At 45.6% G+C, this 20907-nt stretch overlaps 2 protein-coding genes across 2 annotated transcripts in view; one reads left to right on the plus strand and one right to left on the minus strand.

Moving 5' to 3' along the window:
• PARP15 (poly(ADP-ribose) polymerase family member 15) overlaps positions 1-20907 on the plus strand; it is a 64874-nt gene that overhangs the window by 9260 nt on the left and 34707 nt on the right. The window lies entirely within an intron of this gene.
• LOC126072606 (E3 ubiquitin-protein ligase DTX3L-like) lies at positions 3552-20037 on the minus strand. The gene is made up of 5 exons (XM_049878015.1): positions 19809-20037; positions 18655-18866; positions 7514-9067; positions 6886-7103; positions 3552-5733 (listed from the first exon to the last, which is right to left on the minus strand). The coding sequence occupies exons 1-5, from the start codon at positions 19990-19992 to the stop codon at positions 5664-5666; spliced, it is 2238 nt and encodes a 745-aa protein (XP_049733972.1). The 5' UTR covers positions 19993-20037; the 3' UTR covers positions 3552-5663.

Genomic DNA, 20907 nt, shown 5'->3' on the forward strand with positions numbered 1-20907 from the left:
TTGTTGCAGGTTGTGGGCTTGGGATCAAAAACAGACCCAGTTCCTGTCAAAGTCTAGGTCAAAATCCAGTCTCTGCAATTTTTTAGTTGAAGAACTCCAGTCAGTTACATCTGTGAAATGGCCATACTCACAACTACTTTATAGCAGTATCATAAGGATAAAATAAGATAAAATCTTTAGCATGCCTGACACATTAAAAAAAACACACCCCCTCCCCCCCTGCCGCCAGTATTAATTCCCCTTTCTGCTAGGAATCCCACTCCTACCCCACATCACTTTCCCTACACACCTATCTTCAGAAAAATATATTGGGTCCGTTTCTGTTCCTCCTAAGACAGGGCTGGAATCAGGCACCAAAATGACTATCTAGAAAATTTTGTGCAGTGTTTCAGCACAAATTTATTATTATTTTTTAAAATCCCTGTAGTTATAACAACAAAGACATTTTTCATAAGCCCAGCTTACGTGTATCAACATACCTACAAGGCTAAAACTCTGTGCTGATTTACTTTTTGAACTTCTACGTGCTCTGTTCAGAACTGTCATTATTACCCAATCACAACGGTGCTTCAGGTCACGTGGCTTCACCTGCACGTGCTACAAGTGCAGGCTACTAATTTCGTTGCTGCTGGTGTTTTTAACGTCCCTGGTTTTGTCATATTTTCTGGTGTTTAGGAATTCCGTGTGGTCTGGTTTGGGTGGCAGTCCATGTGGGGGTGACACCATGATGTACCACACTTGGTGACACCATCCCTAGTAATGCCACTGCTGACAAAACATTTAATATAATTAAACCACTTGCATTAAAGACCCCTATGTGCCTGGCACTGTCTTAAGATTACAAAGGTGAGTTAAACACAGATCACTTCCCTCTGAGGTGAGGGTAGAAGTGAGGAGAGGGAGAGACGATAGACAGGCTAGTACACAGTTACTTGGTGTATCATGAAAAGTCCTGGTAGGATACAGATGATACCCACAAAATAGGTCACTGAAGAGAGTTTAATAAAGGAATTGCTAACACAGGTGTGGCCAAAGGGTTAAGGGAAACTAGTAAGGGATAGTGAAGCAGCAGCCCCCCACCCCCACCCTGCCACTCTGGGCTGAAGGCAAGGGAGGAGCATGGGCTGAACCTGGTAAAAGTTGTGCCTATAGGAGAGTGACATCAGATGAGAGACATAGCCAGGGAATAAGTACCCCAACCGCTCTCCCCCTACCCGCCAATCTAGTTGGTACCTCACATTGCTGACCCAGCAACCGGAGGGCACAAGAGTAGGGCTGGTGCAGTCCTTACAGGTCAGCCCCAGTACCACTCCCAGGGCTGAATGCAGGGTAGAGAGTGGGTTTTATGTCATACCTGCTTTAATAGAGATAAAGAATAGGAACAGTGACTCATGGTACTGTGGAGAGAAGGTTGGGGGAGTTTTTGCAATACTGCCATTTGAGTGAGACCTTGAAGGATGCATAGAAATCTTTGAAAGTAGAAAGGAAACCAAGTGGGGAAGCATTCCAGAGAGAGAGAACACCCAGAGCAAAGGCCAGAAGAGCAAAAGTATATACTTTGCTTTGGAAAAGCTAGTGTGATTGGACCATAGAGGCTGGTGGGAAGAAAGAAACATGAGGTAAGCAAAGTAGAATCAGAAATACTTATAGCCATGTGTTGTGTAACAACCCAGTGGCACCTGAACTTGAGGTCAGCCACATCTCCAAGAGACTGAAGAAAGTCTCTGGAACCAGTGATCGTGACATATGGTTTATTAGGGAAGCTTACTTACGGGACCGTGGCCCAGGGCAGCGGCTGGACCAGTTTAGCGCTCTGTAACCACCTAGCAGAGAACATAAGCTTCTATACTGTTCCAGCTGGGACCAAGGCTCATTGTTTTTCTCCCACATCCTTGGGCAGCCAGCGTTCCCAGGGACCTCACATCTAGGTCCAGATGTTTTTCTTTTTCTTGCTAAGGCATTCCTCAGCCTTAGCCACTGGCCCAGTCATGCCACTCCTGGCCTTGTACCTTCGCCCGAGTCCCTCCCAAGTTCATCTCCAGCATGCTTCAGGGAAGAGCAAAACTGACCCCATTAGGGAGGGGATGCATAGAGCTGAATAGCCTTACCCTACACCATGCTGTGGAGTTTGAATTTTTTTTTTTCGAAGCCATGGTTCTCAAAATTTGGTCACCAGATCACCAACATCAGCATCATCCAGAAACTTGTTAGAAATGCAAAATCTTGGGCCCAACCTCACACCTACTGAGTCAGACACTCTGGGGGTGGAGCTTAGCAATGTGGGCTTTATGGAGTCATCCAGGTGAGTCTGGGGCAAGATCAAGTTTGAGAAGCACTGCCCTAGGCATCAGGGAGCCACTGAAGGCATATCTCCAGAGGAGTGATGAGATCAGAGCTGTTTTTCCAAAAGTAGTTTGCAGTGGGAGGAGGAAGGGGCATGGGGATGGAGAGTCCTGGAGGTATTTCAGTAGTTCTGGTGAGAGAATTGTGAGGACACCAACTGGGCAGTGAGACTGCAGTGAAGGAAAGGCACTACTGGTGACTTTATGGGTGTGTGGGATGCGGAGAGGGGGAGCGAGAAGCCAAAGGTGCTACACAGGCTACATTTTACTGCATAATAAACAATATACTTTACATTGTCTGTTGTTTCTCCAGGAAATAAAAGTCAGTTTCCTCATCTGAAAAGTGAGGGTTTTAAATGAGATGATTTCTGCGGCCCATTTCAGCTCATGGGATGTACAAATAAAGCTGCTGAATGACCTGTTGCTGTCTTTTCACAGCTCCTTGTGAAGCAGTATCAGGGTGATGACCCATAGCATCTCACTGCAATACATCTTACCCCCTCTCTTCCCTTTTTGTCCTTACCTTCACTGCCTTGGGCTTGCATCTCCCAAACAAATTGTCTGCATCTTAATCTTTGCCTCAAGGTCTGCAATTTAGAGGCTCAGACCCAATCAACAGAAAAATCAAGTCAGGCTGTACTCTCATGGAAATCAAAACAAAAACACCACTGAAGTACAAGTGAAAGGAAGTCCAACAAAGGTCTGATTTTTCTCCTAATGATTACTTTGATTACTTTTTTGGGGCAAGATGTGGGGGGATATCAAATATCTTAGTATTTTAATCCTCTTTCTCTTCGGAGAGGAGGGTGTCCCTGATTTTGGCGCTCAGTGAGACATCTGGGTGATACAGCACTGATACTGGAGAGATGAGACAGATGCTCTAAGACCAAGGAGTGGCAACTGTATCGTTCAGTCTGATATTGCATATGCTTTCTCTCTTCGTAGAGCTGAAATCTGAAGCCTATTTTTATCTTGTGTTAAGAAGGAAAGATATTGAGAAATGTAGTTTTCACAGCTGAAAGTGGTAGCTATGAAGTCTACAGCAGTTAAGTTCTACTGTGACACGACTTAGCAAACAGCTACACACCGTGTGTACAAATTCAGCCAAAGATGTCCACGCACAAGGCATACTTTCACCTGTTGTCGAAAATACTCAGAATCTCAACATAAGGGGGAAAACAGGAGTGAGGAAAGAACACAGACAATCTGTTACTAATATGGATTTCACTTTATTTAAAGAAATGCAGATAATACCACCTTCCAAAGAGCAAAAGCAGTCACCCAGATGCTCACCAACCACTCATGCCAGGAACACCTGAATATGCGCGTGCATTGCAATCATGGATCCAAAGCTTAGCAGGACTCAAACGTTTGCATTTTCTGAGTACATTTAACTAAATGATCAGTAGATATAAAATAACCTATTAATGGTAGTATAAAGACTTTAATCAATCACCAAAAACTAAATGTATAATCTGTTAAAAAAAAAACAAAAAAGAAAAAGAATGATGTATCATTCACCTTAAGCTTCCTCAACTCTCTGGACAAAGGAGAAGATTCTGAGTTTTCAGTTCTTCACATAGGGCTTCGTTGGAGGAAATCAGCTTTCAGCACTGTGCAAGAATCCATTTCTGAGAGGAGCCCAGAGTAATGGGAACTCTGTAAGCGGCTCCTCAGAGAAGTACCCCATGGGAGGCAGTAGAGCTGTGGGGTGCAGAAGCCCTGGAGCCACACTAGCTGGTTCCTATCCCAGCACTTCCATTTATTAGCTATGTGACATTTGAGCTTTATTTATCTTCTCTGCTTCTACTTTCTCATTTACAACTTGGGAATACCACTTGTGTAAATCACACAGATGCAAGGCTGTTATAAAGGGGACAGAACAAGTGTTCAATAAATATTAGCTATTAATATCTCATCTAGAAGATCAAAACGTGTGGATATGGGCATCTTTAGGAAAGGAACAAGTTGCCTTGTTCAACAGTTTTGGAGGGAGACAGACACGGAAAACCAGATAATTTGCTACTATAACTTTCTTCTGGATTGGAGAACCATTTAAAAGTAAAATTGGACTTGTCATATGTTCTTTACAGTAAGCCCAACTCACTGCCTTTTCTCTGTCCAGAAAATGTATCAGGAAAGAAGATTTTAATGGGAAAATGTAACTTGGTGGGACATAGTCAAGGGGTGAAAAACTACAATGGGGGGCTACAGTTACTGTGAAGATGATGGCTATGGGAACTAAAGTAAGGTTATTTATCTATTAAAACTGGAGGTGGGGTATACACAAATGTACAATAATACCCAGAGGGAGAAATGCTGAAAAATGAGGCGCATCACTACACCAGGGCAAGTGCACCCCATCTAGCAGGTTCCTTGGATTGGGAGGGAGCAAGAATCAAGCTAGGGGCTCGGTCAAAGTTGAGATACCAAGTGTTCCTGAGTAAGAAACTCAGTTTTCGAAATCAGTGGTGAGGACTCCAGAAATGGCTTTCTCGCTCCTGACTCTGCTAAAGGTTTGGGGAGCATATACCCCTCTTTTTTTTTTATTTATTAATAAAATGTATTAATCATCAACTGTACACCAGGCTCTGTGTCATTAAAAATAGTAGTCTTATTCCATTTTTTACCAAAGGTTCTCCAATCTCGGCTCCTGGCCACTTCTCTTGCCATGGGGTGGGGAGGGGGGAGGAATGTGGCTAATTGTCCACAACCAAAGCCTTGTTTTTTTATCCTTTCATGTTAGGATTTCACTTTCACTGGTAGAGATTAAAGAGAAAACAAGCAAAACACTGAAGGATCACTACAGAGAGGGCAATGAAAAGAGGACCATCAACTCACACCTAGAGGTCTAATTGAAGAATACAGAGGATGACTTCAGACCCACAGCAACATTCCTCCCACTTCCAGGATGACACATGAATGAGCCATGACATCTCTATGGCAAAATTACACAGATCTTTGGGGCTTTTGTCTTCCATAAGAAGTTAAACCCATGGCCATCAAGGCCATTCCGACTTATAGCTACCCTATAGGACAGAGCGGAACTGTCCTATAAAGGTTCCAAGGAGTGGCTGGTAGATTCAAACCACCGACCTTTTGGTTAGCAGCTGAGCTCTTAACCACTGTGGCACCAGGGATTCCCCATAAGAAGTAACACTCCAGAAATGACAGACTAGCGGTTTCTTACTCTTAGACAAACCACTTCCTGAGGTCAAATTTTTAAAAACGTGTTTGTAACTTAATATTTTAGATTGGTATTACTCTGCCTCCTCAAATATCTTTTGAAAGGTGGGTCAAGACATTCTTCCAGCAATCTTCTTATTTAATTCCTTTCGCTTTCAGCTCCTCTTTGACACGTTGGAGGTAATGAGGATCAGGGTAACCAAACCTGCAAAAGGAAAATCCCTTTAGCTTCATCACAAATGGTTCTTAAGAATCTGTACAGTAGAGCCTTGTCACTTGAGGACTTAACATTCAGGGTTGCAAGCATTCACAAGCAATCCTGAAGGCTGATGACTTACCATGACTAAAAATGTGCAGATCTGAGTCATACAGCTAGTGAGTGAGCCTAGCTTTCTGCCCAGCATCTAGCTTCCAACAAGGTTTTTATTTTGTTAGCAGTACATGGTAAGGAGTGACTCTCCTAAACTTATGCTATAGGTACTGTATGTTATGGGCAACTTTGTGTTCTGTTACACATAAGGTCACCATGAGTCAGAGCCAACTCGACAGCAGCTAACAACAACCATCATATTCTACGGTAAGATTTTCAAATTTGTGGAATTGCAAAGGTCTCAGGCTATACTCCTGTTTGAGAACCAAAGGTCTGAAGTATTTCTAACTGAGCTGCATACAGAACAACTGGATTGCCTGTAATACAGATTCCACCATCTTAGTCCTCCTAAAGCTAAGACTTTTTTCTAGAGTACTATTAGCCAAGTGAGTCTAGGTTCTCAATGTACTGATGGGGGGTGAGGGTGGAAGAAGGAGTGATCTTTAAGAAAAGCAAAGTAATAACATTCCTAGGATCTAAACCCATTGCTATTGAGTCAATTCCAACTCACAGCAACCCTACAGGACAGAGTAGAACTTCCGCATAGGGTTTGCCAGGATGTAAATCTTTACAGAAGACTGCCCCATCTTTCTCCCACAGAGCAGCTAGTGGGTTCCAACCCCCAACCTTTAGTTAGCAACCAAGCACTTAACCACTGCTCCACCAGAGCCCCTATTTGTAGGATCTACCCTTCAAATACGCATGAAACCCCAAATTAAAATAATTTACACTACTCATCTTGAGTTCTGAAGCGCCCTGTCCTTTAATGCAAAATGTAATGGCTGTATGATGCTTTATGGTTGGGAGGGTAGTGAGGGGACCTTATGGCCTTTGAGGGGATCATTCCAGATTAGAATCTCTCAAAATACTTCACTGTACCCAATCCCACTGCTATGAATAAAGTCTCCTTATATCACATCCTCAAACTGCCATATTTCATGATCTCTAAATTAGGTTTAGCAACCATTATATTTCAGGATGTCTCACTTTTTTGGTCCTCCATACATGGATGTTTTGTGGTGGATATCATTCCACGTAATGACATCTGAGGCTCCTGAAGTTCGAGACTGCCCCACTGTGAAGATCAGTTTTTGGTCAAAGGCCTTACGAAGCAGTCTCAAAACCTCTTGTCCTTCCACATTATCAGGCAAGTATGCAGTTCGGTTTGTTCCAACATATCTCTTTCCGGGGTTTGGGTGATCCTTCTGTGTGAAGATAAGAAAATGTCACATGAAAACACTCCCATCTAAATTTTAAAATCCGTATAGATGTGCCATTTGCAAACAGAGAAAATAAAAAAAAAAAAATTTTTTGAAGGTTTGCTCCTATTCCCGATAACTCTTATTTTCCTGTTTCCCCAAATTCACGATGGGTACACTATCCACCCTTTGGACTTCCCCTTCCTAGCTCATCCTCCTCCACCCTTTCTCTGCCTTAAGTAACAGGCAAAAAAGATACCTAACTTACAAGCAGCCACTATGACCTTTATCACTATTTCAAGCCCTTGAAAATAATTCCCTGGGAAACGCTGTCTAAATAGGCAACAGGACAGTCTCTTTTGCTGTAATAATCCTAGCATAGTGGATAGAAACCCATGGAACTCAGAAATACTTACTGTTTGTACGCCTCCGCTCATCTTATAGGTAATTGTAATGGTGCGACAGGGTGCGTAACCTGGGAGACTTAGTGGTGAATACGCGACAACCATGGTTCCATCTGGCTGATTCCCTGTCTGAATACCGTACTGGGTCTGGCACACAGGACAGACTGGCTTATATGACATGGCTTTATTGATACAAGGGGTGCAGAATTCATGCTTGCAATCTGGTAGCACCTGTTTGTTAGTAATGTTGTCCAGACAGATGGCACATGTGTCCTTTTCCTTCTTGTCCACTCCTGAGGCCCCGGAGCTGGCAGAGCCCTTGACTGGAGGTGAGGCTGTTTCTGAGTCATTACTATCAATGTCCATGGGTGTCCCATGGTCCTCATTCCATTTTTCTCCAGCCAACAGATGCATTCCCTCTCTCGCTGAGACATACTGCTTTGCTTTTGCAAGGTGATTTGGCAAACCAGTCAGATTCATTGAGTTTTGAGTTAACGACAAGTGTATGTTGGGATGCTTTCTTCTAAAGTCATCAGCAAACTTAGTGCCATGTAAGTGCTCTCTGTCCTTGCTCAAAAGTTTCAGGGAAAAAATTTCTCTCTTCAGCTGACATGAGACATGTTGATAGGCATCGATGAAGCTTGCACACGCGTGCGCAGACAGGTCAATCTCCTTGTCCTTGGGTTCAAACAGGATGCAGGTTTTCTGAGCATCCTTAGTTTTTCCAAAAGCCCTGATGCTAGTGTTGTACTTTCTCTCTATCACTGGTATCTCTTGCTGTAATTCAGCTTCTAAAAGCTCATAGTGAGCAGTGTCAACCTCGATTCCATTCATCATGCCATTGGGAGCTGATATTTTCACAGGTGTCTTGACAGAGCTTTCAGAGTTTCTGACGGCAAGAAAATGTTTGGCGGCTGAAATATCATCGTGGGGCCCAAGGAGAGTCAACTCTTCTCCTTTCTCCTTTATGAGGAGCTTTTGAAACCGGTGGTTTAATGCCTCTGTGATTTCATTGGCCTGCTTCCTGTCTGCTAAAACCATACTCTCAAGCTTCAGAGATTCTGTGCCCTTCTGAAATTCACGGACAAAAGACTCACGAGCTACTTCTAGGTTGCCAGATTGACTTGAGGTGAAGTCTAAATAGACCATATTTGGAGAACTCTCCTGAGTTTTGATGTTTACGCCGAATCTTTTCTCTATGAATTTGATTTTATCAGGACAAGTATATTCGAAGTATTCAAGGGAAGGCAAGGGAACTTGAAAACAGTGGCTATTTTCTTCTTTCCTGGTTTGTTGCTCAGGAGAAGAGCAGCTGTTGTGGTCCTGCCGACTGAGGGGCTCCTTCTCTGTTGTTAAACGGGAAGATCCATACATCTGCTCACTTGTCAGCAGCTGCTCACTCAAGAACCGATGTATTTTTTCAATATCTCTGAAGTCGCCACACACCTTCTCAATTCCATCAAGACCCTCCACTTTCTTGACATTGGGGCAGAGAGTGGCTATGTGTTTCCTCAGCTCTTTGGACAACAGGTTACAGTTCAGCTCAGCTGTTACAGCAAGAAAGATCTGTAATTTCAAAAGGAACAAATAAGGTCTCTGAGATATTCAAGCCTACAGTCTTCTCTTCAGGAAAATGCCTAGAGGCCAGAGAAATCACCATGATGTCTTCCCTTAAAGGGAGGGACTTCTGGCAAACCTTTACAGAGGACGTAACATGCTACAGTCTAGAGGTTCTCAGCCTTGCCTGCTCATTAAAATCACCTGAGGAGTTCAAAAATAGTGCCAAGGCCCATGTCTCATCCCCAGAGATTCTGATGGAACTAGTCTGCAGGGGGCCTGGGCAGGAGCATTTTTAACAGACTCCCTGGATGAGAAGTCTGGATTCCAGAGTTGCCACTATCCCTGTGAACTTAGTGAGTGGGGTGAAGGGAAGAGGCTTGTGTTCTCTGGGTAAGTTGCTGAGATTCTTCAAAAAAAGTCTGTGAGCCTGAAATAGAACCAAAAATCTGAAGAGGATATTTTTTCCTACTACTGTTTTTTCTCTTCTTCACACCTCTCCACCCTTTTCTTTTTCCTTTTTTTTTTTTACTAAACACCTGTCTACATGCAATGTTCCCAGGCCCTATAAACCCTGGCCTTCAGAAGCTCCAATATAAGACAGACATATCAGATTAGAATAAAAAGGACTGAGGCAAGCTGAATGTAAGGTGAAAGCAAAATTTATCATTTTTGTTCTACCCCAAGGCCTTTACACATGCTATTTCCTCTGAATATAATATCCTTCCCCTAGGCCTTCCTTCAGCATGTTTCCTGAATCCTGCCACTTGTCACACCTCCATCCGGACAAGCCAGGTCCAAGCCATGGTCATCTTTCATGGTCCCACGGGAGCCCCTCCTAACTGGTCTCTGTGCTTCCACTCTAGCCCCTTTCTACCTTCTGTTCTGCGTACAGCAGCCAGAATGATCCTTTTAAAATGTGCAGCAAATCATCCCACTCCTCTGGCTTGAAACCATCTGATGAATCCCCTCACATTTAAATTAATACCCAAAATCCTCCCCATGACATTCATCCCCATAAGACCTAGCTCCTGGGTACCTCTCTCAGCTCTTCTCCTATCACTCTCTCCTGTGCTCATGGCCCTCCACCCACAGTGGCCTCCTTGAAGCTCCTGCAGCTCAGGGTGTAACTCCTATCTCAGGGCCTTTGCACTTGTCCTTCCCTCTGCCCAGAATGTTCTTCCTCTAGAAATCCACTGAGTTAGCTTGCTCACTCACTTGTATCTCTATAGATGCCACCTCATTAGGGAGGTTTTTCCTGTCATCCTACTTAAAATGGCAGTCTGTCACTTCCTTTGCTTTATTTTTCTTCCCAGGACTCACCACTTGCAGACATTTTACTATGCATCTATTTGTTTCCTACCATTGTCTGTTTCCTCAGTAGACTGTAATCTCCTTGAGGGCAGGGTCTGCTGTGGTCATGGCTGTATCCCCAGCTCCCGTGGCAGTGCCTGGCACACAAGAGGCATTCAACATCTATTTGTTGAATGAATTTTTGCATGGCTGGCTCCTTCTCATCATTCAAGTCTCAGGGCAAATGTCACCTCATCAGAGAAGTTGTCTCTGACTCCTGGTCAGGAGGAGCATCACCTCCATCCTCCCCTTCCTTGCTCTGGCCCTGTCTCTCTCTAAGGCTAAACCCCGTTTTATTTTCTTCTTACCATATATAACTTTCTGAAATTGTTTTATTTTGTTTACTTGTTTCCTGTCTTTCTATGTGGCCCATTCCTACCTCCTATACAAGCTGCATGACAGCAGGGACCTTGACTGTTGTGTTCACCTCCAGGTCTCCATGCCTAAAATAGTGCCTGGCTCACAGTGGCCTTCAGCAAATGGCTGTTGGAGGAATAATGATGAGGTGTGGTCTGGAGAGCAAGGTGCAGGAACATGCCCAGCTCCTTTCAGCACTCACCTTTGACACACAGGAATCCACAGTGTTAGGAATACGTCTTTCATTGGGATGCTTCCCATCATACAGAGCTCCTGCTCCTGATGGTGTCACCAAGGAAGTTCTCTGACTCATGATCTTCTCTACTGGCTTTTCAGTGGGTTCCAAGAAAATGCTCACAGGTTTGTTTTCAACGCAGATTCGGTGTTCTCCTTTTTTCAACACTCTCTCCTTAGCTTTAGTAGAGACATTTAACACAGAGAGAGAGAAGGACAGGGAGAGAGAGAGAAATGGGAGAGATTTGAACCGCTCCTCTTACTCATGCATCAGTGCCCTGCCCCCTGCACCCTGCTATACAAGGCTGGTGAGGGGAACTCCGGAGATCCTGAGAACTCATAAGTCGGCAGGTTAAGTTTTAAGGAAGAAATGAGAGCTTAATGAGAATGGAATATCATCAACTCGTTAAAAGTCACGTTTCAGAAACTGGGTCTCCCGTCTCACATTTCAATGATAGGGAAAAATGCTTATTTACAAAGTGAAGTGAAAAAAATCAAAAATCAAAACCGTAGACTCAGAATTTTGTAAGTATACAAGTGTTTGCAGACATTCACAGAGAAGAGCTGAAAGGAAGTGTTCACACTGCTTATCTCCAGGTGGTGAGATGAAGAGGTGGTTTTGGTTTTCTTCTCATTCCTTTCTCTCTTTTCTACTGTGAGCATGCATTACTTTTGTAATCCTCAAAAATACATCACCGACATTATTATTTATGCATTATTATTAACAAAAATGTATTAATGAAAATTTTACTTTCTTTTTGTCACACTGTGTTTGTAATCCATGCCTAAACCACAAGGACAGCTACCGACCTGCCTCCAGGGGCAGGAAGTGGCTTCTTAGGACAGCTGAGAAATACAAGGGGCCTGGGGATGAGGATATTAGCAAGCATCTACGTTAAGGCCTGGTCAGACCAGATCCCGGACTGGGGGTCTCTCCTGCCGTCGGGCTGAGTCTCTTGGCAGCTGAAGGCCCCAGTTCGTGTCCCCCCCAGACAGTGCCATCCTTTCTCCCGCCCTCTCTCCTGGGTCAGCGGGGGCTGCTTCTAGCAGGACACCCGCGGGGCTGGCCCAGGACGGCTTTGCACCCCCAGCCCGGGCCCGCACCTCTGCGGCCCACAGCTCACCTGCCCTTTCCCTGAACTCCACCCGGAAGGTGTCCGGGGCGCTGTCGCCCAGGGCCCGCACGGTGCACTCCCCGCCGCCCGAGCGCCGGCTCTGGAAGTAGCTCTCCAGCTTCCTGCGCAGCCGGGGGCCGGGCTCGGACACCCGCACGACGAGCGGGGACGGCGGGCAGGGCGCCGAGGCCTTGGCTCTGCGGGCGGGCGGGCTGCGCGGGCTCCGGGCGCGGGTAGGGCCGGCCTGAGGGGAAGGCACGTCCTGCACCCGGGACTTGGGTCTCAGAGTTTCAATTTCGTTTCCCGGAGACCCCTCCCTGTTCCTGGAGAGCCTCTTCTGCCTCTTTTGTTGTCGCCACTGTGACTGTGGCCTTGGGCCAGGTGAGTAGGTGCCGGGGTCGGTGGGAGCTGGAGGGAGCGGGTTTCTTGGGACTTGCAACTCTCAGGTCTCTGGTCCTGCAGGCTGGGGCGGGGAGTGGGCGACGGCCGGGGTCCCAGGGCCGGGTCTCCCCACCCAAGGATCTAAACTGGTCAGATGCCCAAGTGGAAGACAGTAAGTTTCTCCTGTGTTTGCCATTCTTTGGAACTCTTGTTGTTCTTATTACTGTCGTTTGCTGCCGAAATATAGTTCACATTCTGAATTCAGGTTAAAAAAAAGTACTTAGATTTTTTTCTTAAATGTGTTCACATGCTCTATGACATCCGCCAACTTTACCCTTTAACTGACTCTTGGGGCTGTTCTGCCTCTTTTTCTTCGCTCAGCCAACAGTACTGAACTGCTTGCTGCTGTGTGTTCTAGGGAGAATGGTGAGAGGCCCTAGAGGTCAGGGCCTGCAAAGGGAGGAGGACTTCTGAAGAAAGAATTAAAATCTCTGGAAGACCTCCAAGAGGAAGCTTCAAGCAGAGCCTTACTAAGAGGGTTGGGGGTGAGGTGAGGAGGGTGAGGGGTGTGGAGCAGGCAGGGGGCATCTGAGGCCCAGGGATCACTGTGGTCTGAAGCAGGAGGGAGAGCCTAAGGCTGGGAGGAGATGAGATGGGACAGGGAAGAAGGGTCAAGATGAGTGCTGCCCAATAGAAATATAACAGGAGCCACAAGAGCCAACCCCATTGTGATTTAGAATATTTTACTAGCTGTATTTTAAAAAGTATCAAGAAACAGGTGAAAATAATCTTAATTATGTGTTATTTAATTCAGTACCTCCGAAATGTATTTATTTCAACATGTAATCAGTGTTAAAAACGCATCAGTGAGATATTGTCCCTTCTTTTTGTCAGGCTAAGGCTTTGCCATGCAGTGTGAATCTGGCCCTTACATCAGGTCTCAGTTGGGACAGGCCACATTCCAAGGCTCAATAGCTACATGTGCCTGGTGGTCCACACTGGACAGCACAGGTGGACATGGTGAAAGGTCTTAAAGATCAGTGGGGAGAAATGGAAGGGTTTTGAGCAGGGGAAGCAGGAGCATGGCATTCCAGATTTGGATATTAGAAGAGTGACAAGCCAGATCTACATCTTAGAAAAATGGTGTTTATCAAAAATGTGGAGGACACATTTCCAAGCAGGGATGAATGAGGCAGAGGGGCCAGAGATAAGGTTTTTGCATATTGCTGTACGACTGGTCAATCTTTAAGGAGGGCAATTTGCCAATACTCTTAGAACTATGGAGCCCTGGTGGCAGGGTGGGGAAACCCTGGTGGTGTAGTGGTTAAGTGCTACGGCTGCTAACCAAAAGGTAAGCAGTTCAAATCCACCAGGCGCTCCTCGGAAACTCAATGGGGCAGTTCTACTCTGTCCTATGGGGTCGCTATGAGTCGGAATCAACTGGCAATGGGTTTTTTTGTTTGTTTGTTTTTGGTGGCACAGTGGGTAAGTGCTCAGCTGCTAACCAAAAGGTCGCTGGTTCAAATCTCCTCGCTGCTCCTTGGAAACCCAAGTTTCTACTCTGTCCAAAAGGGTCTCTGTGAGTCAGAATTACTCTACTGCAATGGGTTTGGTTTTTCATTTGGTTTATCATAATTATAATTGCATATACAGTTACTTTATGATTCTGCTTTCCCATTTCTATGAATTTCCCCTATCAATATGGTAGTACCTGCCTGTGGTTACCTATATATGAGCTTGTACATTACAGCCATATTTATAAAAGGTAAAAAATGGGAACCCCCTCTTTGATGGTTAAGGTTGTGTGTCAACTTGGTTGGGTCATGATCCTCAGTGGTTTGGCAATTTGATGGCTTTTTAATGACATAGCAAACTTAATAATGAGATATGATATATATAGTATGATCACCTCCTTGATGAGATCTGTTGTGAACAGCCAGTCATTTGAAAGGGAGTTTCCTTGGGTGTGTGGACTTCCTGGCAAGGCTCACTCTGGCTTGTGCTCACTCTGTATCCTCTTCATCTGACCTCTGATCCTTGGAACTTGAGCTAGTAACTCACCTGCTGTCTTATGGGGTGTTCCTGGGATTTGTCGGCCTCCACAGCCTGTGAGCCAGAGGCCTCCCGTCTAACCTTCTGATTTTGGATTCGCCAGCACTTGTGGCTACGTGAGTCAGGAGATGCCTCCAGCCTGACCCATGAACTTGTGACTTTCCAGCCTCTCCAACTGTGTGAGCCATTTCTTTTATGTAAATCTCTCTGTGCATTTATATGCTGCACTGGTTTTGCTTCTGTGGAGAGCCCAACCTAAGACACCCTCAATGTCCATCCATAGCAGACTAACAGTTAAATAACTTCTAGCATATTTATGCAATAGAATACCATGAGCTGTAGGAATGATGAGGAAGCTCACTGTGTACTAATATGGAAAGATTTCTAGGATACATTAAGGGGAAAAGTCAAGCTGCTGAAGAGTAGGTATACAGTGCTACCTTTTGTGTAAAAATACCTCTGGAAGGATATGGAAATAACTAATAACATTGGTTATCTCCAGTAAGGGAAATTTGGTGAGGGGATTGGGAGTAGGGCTAGAGGGAGCCATTTTCACTTTTTGAATGTCATGCTATTTAGACAACAAATGTCATACCTTACAAATGATGAGATGTAAAATCAGAGTCATTTAAATCTTTCTAAATAGTGTACTGCCATAGCCCAGGCAAGAGGCACTGAGGCGCTGAAGGGAGGCAGCCTCCTGAGCAAGGAGGGTAGGGGCGTATTTGTAAGTGACTTAAATGGTAGGACCAGTTGCACCTGAGAGAAAAGAGATGGTTCAAGGCCAATTTCTAGGTTGCCCACTTGAGTGGGTAAGTGACGTATTATTTACTGGACAGTGAAATCTGGGGAATAGAGCATGCTTTTTTTTTATTTTGTGGTGAGGTGGATGAGGACGAGGGAACGATGGATTTAGTTATGTATAAGCTGAGTTTGAGGGGTCTGTGTGACATCCAGGTGGAGTTGAAATGTGATGCTCGGGAGAGTCATTGCCTAGAGATGCAGATATGGGAGTCATGTGTACAGGTAGAATTGAAGCCATGGGAGTGGATGAGATCAGCCCTGGAGAGTATTTTTGAGATGAGAAATGACCATCAGACGGAATCCCAGGGCAAAAGAGCCCAGGAGAAGGGTCTATGAATGCAAAATGACAAGCAACAGAAGAGCCAAGGAAGGATGGCACAGCAAAGCCAAGAAAGCAGTTTCAGGAATCAAGGAGTGAAATACAGGGGCAGATAAAGATTAGGATACAGGGTAGTTCATTGGGGTTAACCACCTGGAGGCCACTGATGAGCCCTTTCAGAGGAATTTGGGGGTGAGATGCGGAGCCAGACTATAATGGTCAGAGTGGGCAGAGGGATAGGAGGAGAGTCAACTATTCTCTTTAGAAATTTGCCTGCCTATAAAAAGAAGGAAACAGTGATGGAAAGTTGGGAAGACTTTTCTTGTTATTGTTTTGTAAAATGGAAGAGGTTGAATGTTTTGGGCTATATGCCTCTTGTTTCTAATTTCTTTGGGTTAAATGGGTGTCACTACCACTGCCCGGTGTATTCCTGGACTTTTGAGCCTGGTCCGAAAATAACAAGTGCAACTACATCTAAAGGAAAGTCCACCAGAAGCCGACAGCCAAAGCAGACACGGAAGTCTTCCTTCTTTGGTGAAAACAGCAGTGCCTTCTGGAGGCAAATATGCCTCTTGTACTTACATTTTAGGATTATAGTAGACCTGAAGCTTTTCCTCAACAGGTAAGAATAGTGCTGTAATGTTGTAGATAGTTTTACAAAATGTTTCTATTGCAAAGCCGGAAATCATTTCAGAGGACTAAAGATAGCAATATGTGTGAGCATCTCTATCTTTAAGCATTTCCATCAGCATTCTTCTAAAACTTCCTATCTATTGTATGGAAAATCATTAAAATATAAGTTTTCCTGGAGTTTCTGATTTTTATTCAGATATTCACCTTTCCTAGTTCGATCAAGGATATTTATCACAAACCCAATAATATACATACCTCACAGGTGCAGTCCAGTTCCCTCTGGTGGTCTTCATTTACTCACGAGCCTGGTTCCTCACTGTTTTAGGTCACTGTGCTCAGTCTCACCACTCTGTATCATCGTCCTTTGCTAAATATGTAAAAGTCTGCTTCAACCTTCAAAGCCTGGCTCTAGTGTCACCTTCTCCATGAAGCTTTCCTTGCTCCATCCCATAAGCTCATTCCCGTCTCTGAGCTGTGATGATTTCAACTGGAACTTCTCCTGTAGAAGATAGAGGGTATAACAGTAGTAATAACAGAAAAACAATGTGTGATTCTTCACCAGTGAAACTGAAAACTACTAGAGATCAGAAATCATGTGTGTCAACTTGCCTGGGCCATGATTCTCAGCAGTTGTGATGGAGTTTGGCAGTCGAATGATGATGTGATCGTTTCCATCATGAGATTTGATGTAGTGTGATCACCTCTGTGATGGGATTTCCTGTGAGTTGCCAATCAGTTGAAAGGGAGTTTCCTTGAGGGTGTGGCCTGCATCTAATATAGGTGGATTTTCTGGTAAGGCTCTGGTGGGCTTTTGCTCGCTTTGGATTCTGCAGCTGGCTCCTGTTCATCTGACCTTGGGTTCTTGGGGCTTGAGCTAGCATCTTACCTGCCATCTTGCATGCTGATTTGGGGATTTGTTGGTCTTCACAGCCTGTGAGCAAGAGCCCTGCTTTCTGACCTGCTGATCTTGGTTTTGCCAGCCCCTGTGGCTGTGTGAATCAGGAGAAGCCTCCAGCCCGACCCACAGACTTGGGACATTCCAGCCTCTACAACCGTGTGAGCCATTTACTTCGTATACATTTACATACTTTCTGGTTTTCCTTCTCTAGAGAACCCAGCCTAAGACAGATGGTGTGCTATATTTAGTTGCCGTTAAGCCGATTCCAACTCATGTCAATTCCATGTGTGCAGAGTAGAACTGCTCCATAGAGTTTTCAAGGCTGTGACCTTTTGGAAGCAGATTAGCGGGCTTGTCTTCTAAGGCGCCTCTGGGTGGGTTTGAACTGCCAACCTGTCAGCTAGTAGTCAAGCACTTAACACAGAAGGAGTACCATCCAGGGACTCCTTCTGACTGTGTATTCTTACCCAGTTCCCTAAGATGCTGCTCATTGCATTCTTTCTATTCATTCCTAGAAGTGGGAAGGACAGTCTATGTTTGGAAACACAAACAACAGTACAGACATCAAAAGGCTTCAGGATGGACCCTTTCATGGTAAAAAGCATAAATGCATATAAATCATAAACCTGGATCAGCAGGTGATTAGTTCTTCCTGTAACACCAAGAAATCCTGGTGTTTCCGTTACACCTGGCATTCTCATTTGGGCTTAGTAGCCCAATAAAAGTTTTATCCCTGTTATTTTTTATTTGCACCATGTGGAAAATGGTAAATCAAGAATATGCTATTATAGTCAACAATGTCAACATGAGGATGGATAATTTTTTTAAATGCCACCTCAGTATCATGTTGATTCTCTCCACTCATTCACAGATTTGGCTTTTGTGAAATAGAGAAGGAGAGTGAAGGGGGAGGAATAAAAACAAGGGAATAGAGAAGAGACACCTTGATTGTTAAAGCTGAAAGTTCCACATTAAAGCTTGTGCCATGAAATAGGCAACTGAGAGTGGGTCCTTGTTGGTGGGTGGGTAGGGGTAGGTGATGAGGTTCATGTCTTCATGGCCTCTGTCTAGAGAAACTCTACAGGTCTTTGGAGATCGGAGATCAGTCTTGGCCAGTTTTTGGATCATTTGGTCTGTGACCTTTGAGCACTGTTAAACTGCAACCCTTTGTCTCATCCTGAATGGAAGTTCATCGGCCTATATAGCATATATCACTTTCTGAAATTGTTTTGTTTACTTGCTCCCTGTCTTTCCATGTATCCAGTTCCAACTCCAATACAAGCTGCATGACAGCAGGGACCTTGACTGTTGTGTTCACCTCCAGGTCTCCATGCCTAAAATAGTGCCTGGCTCACAGTGGCCTTCAGCAAATGGCTGTTGGAGGAATAATGATGAGGTGTGGTCTGGAGAGCAAGGTGCAGGAACATGCCCAGCTCCTTTCAGCACTCACCTTTGACACACAGGAATCCACAGTGTTAGGAATACGTCTTTCATTGGGATGCTTCCCATCATACAGAGCTCCTGCTCCTGATGGTGTCACCAAGGAAGTTCTCTGACTCATGATCTTCTCTACTGGCTTTTCAGTGGGTTCCAAGAAAATGCTCACAGGTTTGTTTTCAACGCAGATTCGGTGTTCTCCTTTTTTCAACACTCTCTCCTTAGCTTTAGTAGAGACATTTAACACAGAGAGAGAGAAGGACAGGGAGAGAGAGAGAAATGGGAGAGATTTGAACCGCTCCTCTTACTCATGCATCAGTGCCCTGCCCCCTGCACCCTGGTATACAAGGCTGGTGAGGGGAACTCGGGAGATCTGAGAACTCATAAGTCAGCAGGTTAAGTTTTAAGGAAGAAATGAGAGCTTAATGAGAATGGAATATCATCAACTTGTTAAAAGTCACGTTTCAGAAACTGAGCCTCCCGTCTCACATTTCAATGATAGGGAAAAATGCTCATTTACAAAGTGAAGTGAAAAAAATCAAGAATCAAAACCATAGACTCAGAATTTTGTAAGTATACAAGTGTTTGCAGACATTCACAGAGAAAAGCTGAAAGGAAGTGTTCACACTGCTTATCTCCAGGTGGTGAGATGAAGAGGTGGTTTTGGTTTCTTCTCATTCCTTTCTCTCTTTTCTACTGTGAGCATGCATTACTTTTGTAATCCTCAAAAATACATCACCGACATTATTATTTATGCGTTATTATTAACAAAAATGTATTAATGAAAATTTTACTTTCTTTTTGTCACACTGTGTTTGTAATCCATGCCTAAACCACAAGGACAGCTACCGACCTGCCTCCAGGGGCAGGAAGTGGCTTCTTAGGACAGCTGAGAAATACAAGGGGCCTGGGGATGAGGATATTAGCAAGCATCTACGTTAAGGCCTGGTCAGACCAGATCCCGGACTGGGGGTCTCTCCTGCCGTCGGGCTGAGTCTCTTGGCAGCTGAAGGCCCCAGTTCGTGTCCCCCCCAGACAGTGCCATCCTTTCTCCCGCCCTCTCTCCTGGGTCAGCGGGGGCTGCTTCTAGCAGGACACCCGCGGGGCTGGCCCAGGACGGCTTTGCACCCCCAGCCCGGGCCCGCACCTCTGCGGCCCACAGCTCACCTGCCCTTTCCCTGAACTCCACCCGGAAGGTGTCCGGGGCGCTGTCGCCCAGGGCCCGCACGGTGCACTCCCCGCCGCCCGAGCGCCGGCTCTGGAAGTAGCTCTCCAGCTTCCTGCGCAGCCGGGGGCCGGGCTCGGACACCCGCACGACGAGCGGGGACGGCGGGCAGGGCGCCGAGGCCATGGCTCTGCGGGCGGGCGGGCTGCGCGGGCTCCGGGCGGGGGTAGGGCCGGCCTGAGGCGAAGGCACGTCCTGCCCCCGGGACTTGGGTCTCAGAGTTTCAATTTCGTTTCCCGGAGACCCCTCCCTGTTCCTGGAGAGCCTCTTCTGCCTCTTTTGTTGTCGCCACTGTAACTGTGGCCTTGGGCCAGGTGAGTAGGTCCCGGGTCGGTGGGAGCTGGAGGGAGCGGGTTTCTTGGGACTTGCAACTCTCAGGTCTCTGGTCCTGCAGGCTGGGGCGGGGAGTGGGCGACGGCCGGGGTCCCAGGGCCGGGTCTCCCCACCCAAGGATGTAAACTGGTCAGATGCCCAAGTGGAAGACAGTAAGTTTCTCCTGTGTTTGCCATTCTTTGGAACTCTTGTTGTTCTTATTACTGTCGTTTGCTGCCGAAATATAGTTCACATTCTGAATTCAGGTTAAAAAAAAGTACTTAGATTTTTTTCTTAAATGTGTTCAAATGCTCTATGACATCCGCCAACTTTACCCTTTAACTGACTCTCGGGGCTGTTCTGCCTCTTTTTCTTCGCTCAGCCAACAGTACTGAACTGCTTGCTGCTGTGTGTTCTAGTGAGAATGGTGAGAGGCCCTAGAGGTCAGGGCCTGCAAAGGGAGGCGGACTTCTGAAGAAAGAATTAAAATCTCTGGAAGACCTCCAAGAGGAAGCTTCAAGCAGAGCCTTACTAAGAGGGTTGGGGGTGAGGTGAGGAGGGTGAGGGGTGTGGAGCAGGCAGGGGGCATCTGAGGCCCAGGGATCACTGTGGTCTGAAGCAGGAGGGAGAGCCTAAGGCTGGGAGGAGATGAGATGGGACAGGGAGGAAGGGTCAAGATGAGTGCTGCCCAATAGAAATATAACAGGAGCCACAAGAGCCAACCCCATT

The sequence above is a fragment of the Elephas maximus genome, chromosome 1 (genome assembly GCF_024166365.1).
Source record: "Elephas maximus indicus isolate mEleMax1 chromosome 1, mEleMax1 primary haplotype, whole genome shotgun sequence".
NCBI classification, from domain to species: domain Eukaryota; kingdom Metazoa; phylum Chordata; class Mammalia; order Proboscidea; family Elephantidae; genus Elephas; species Elephas maximus.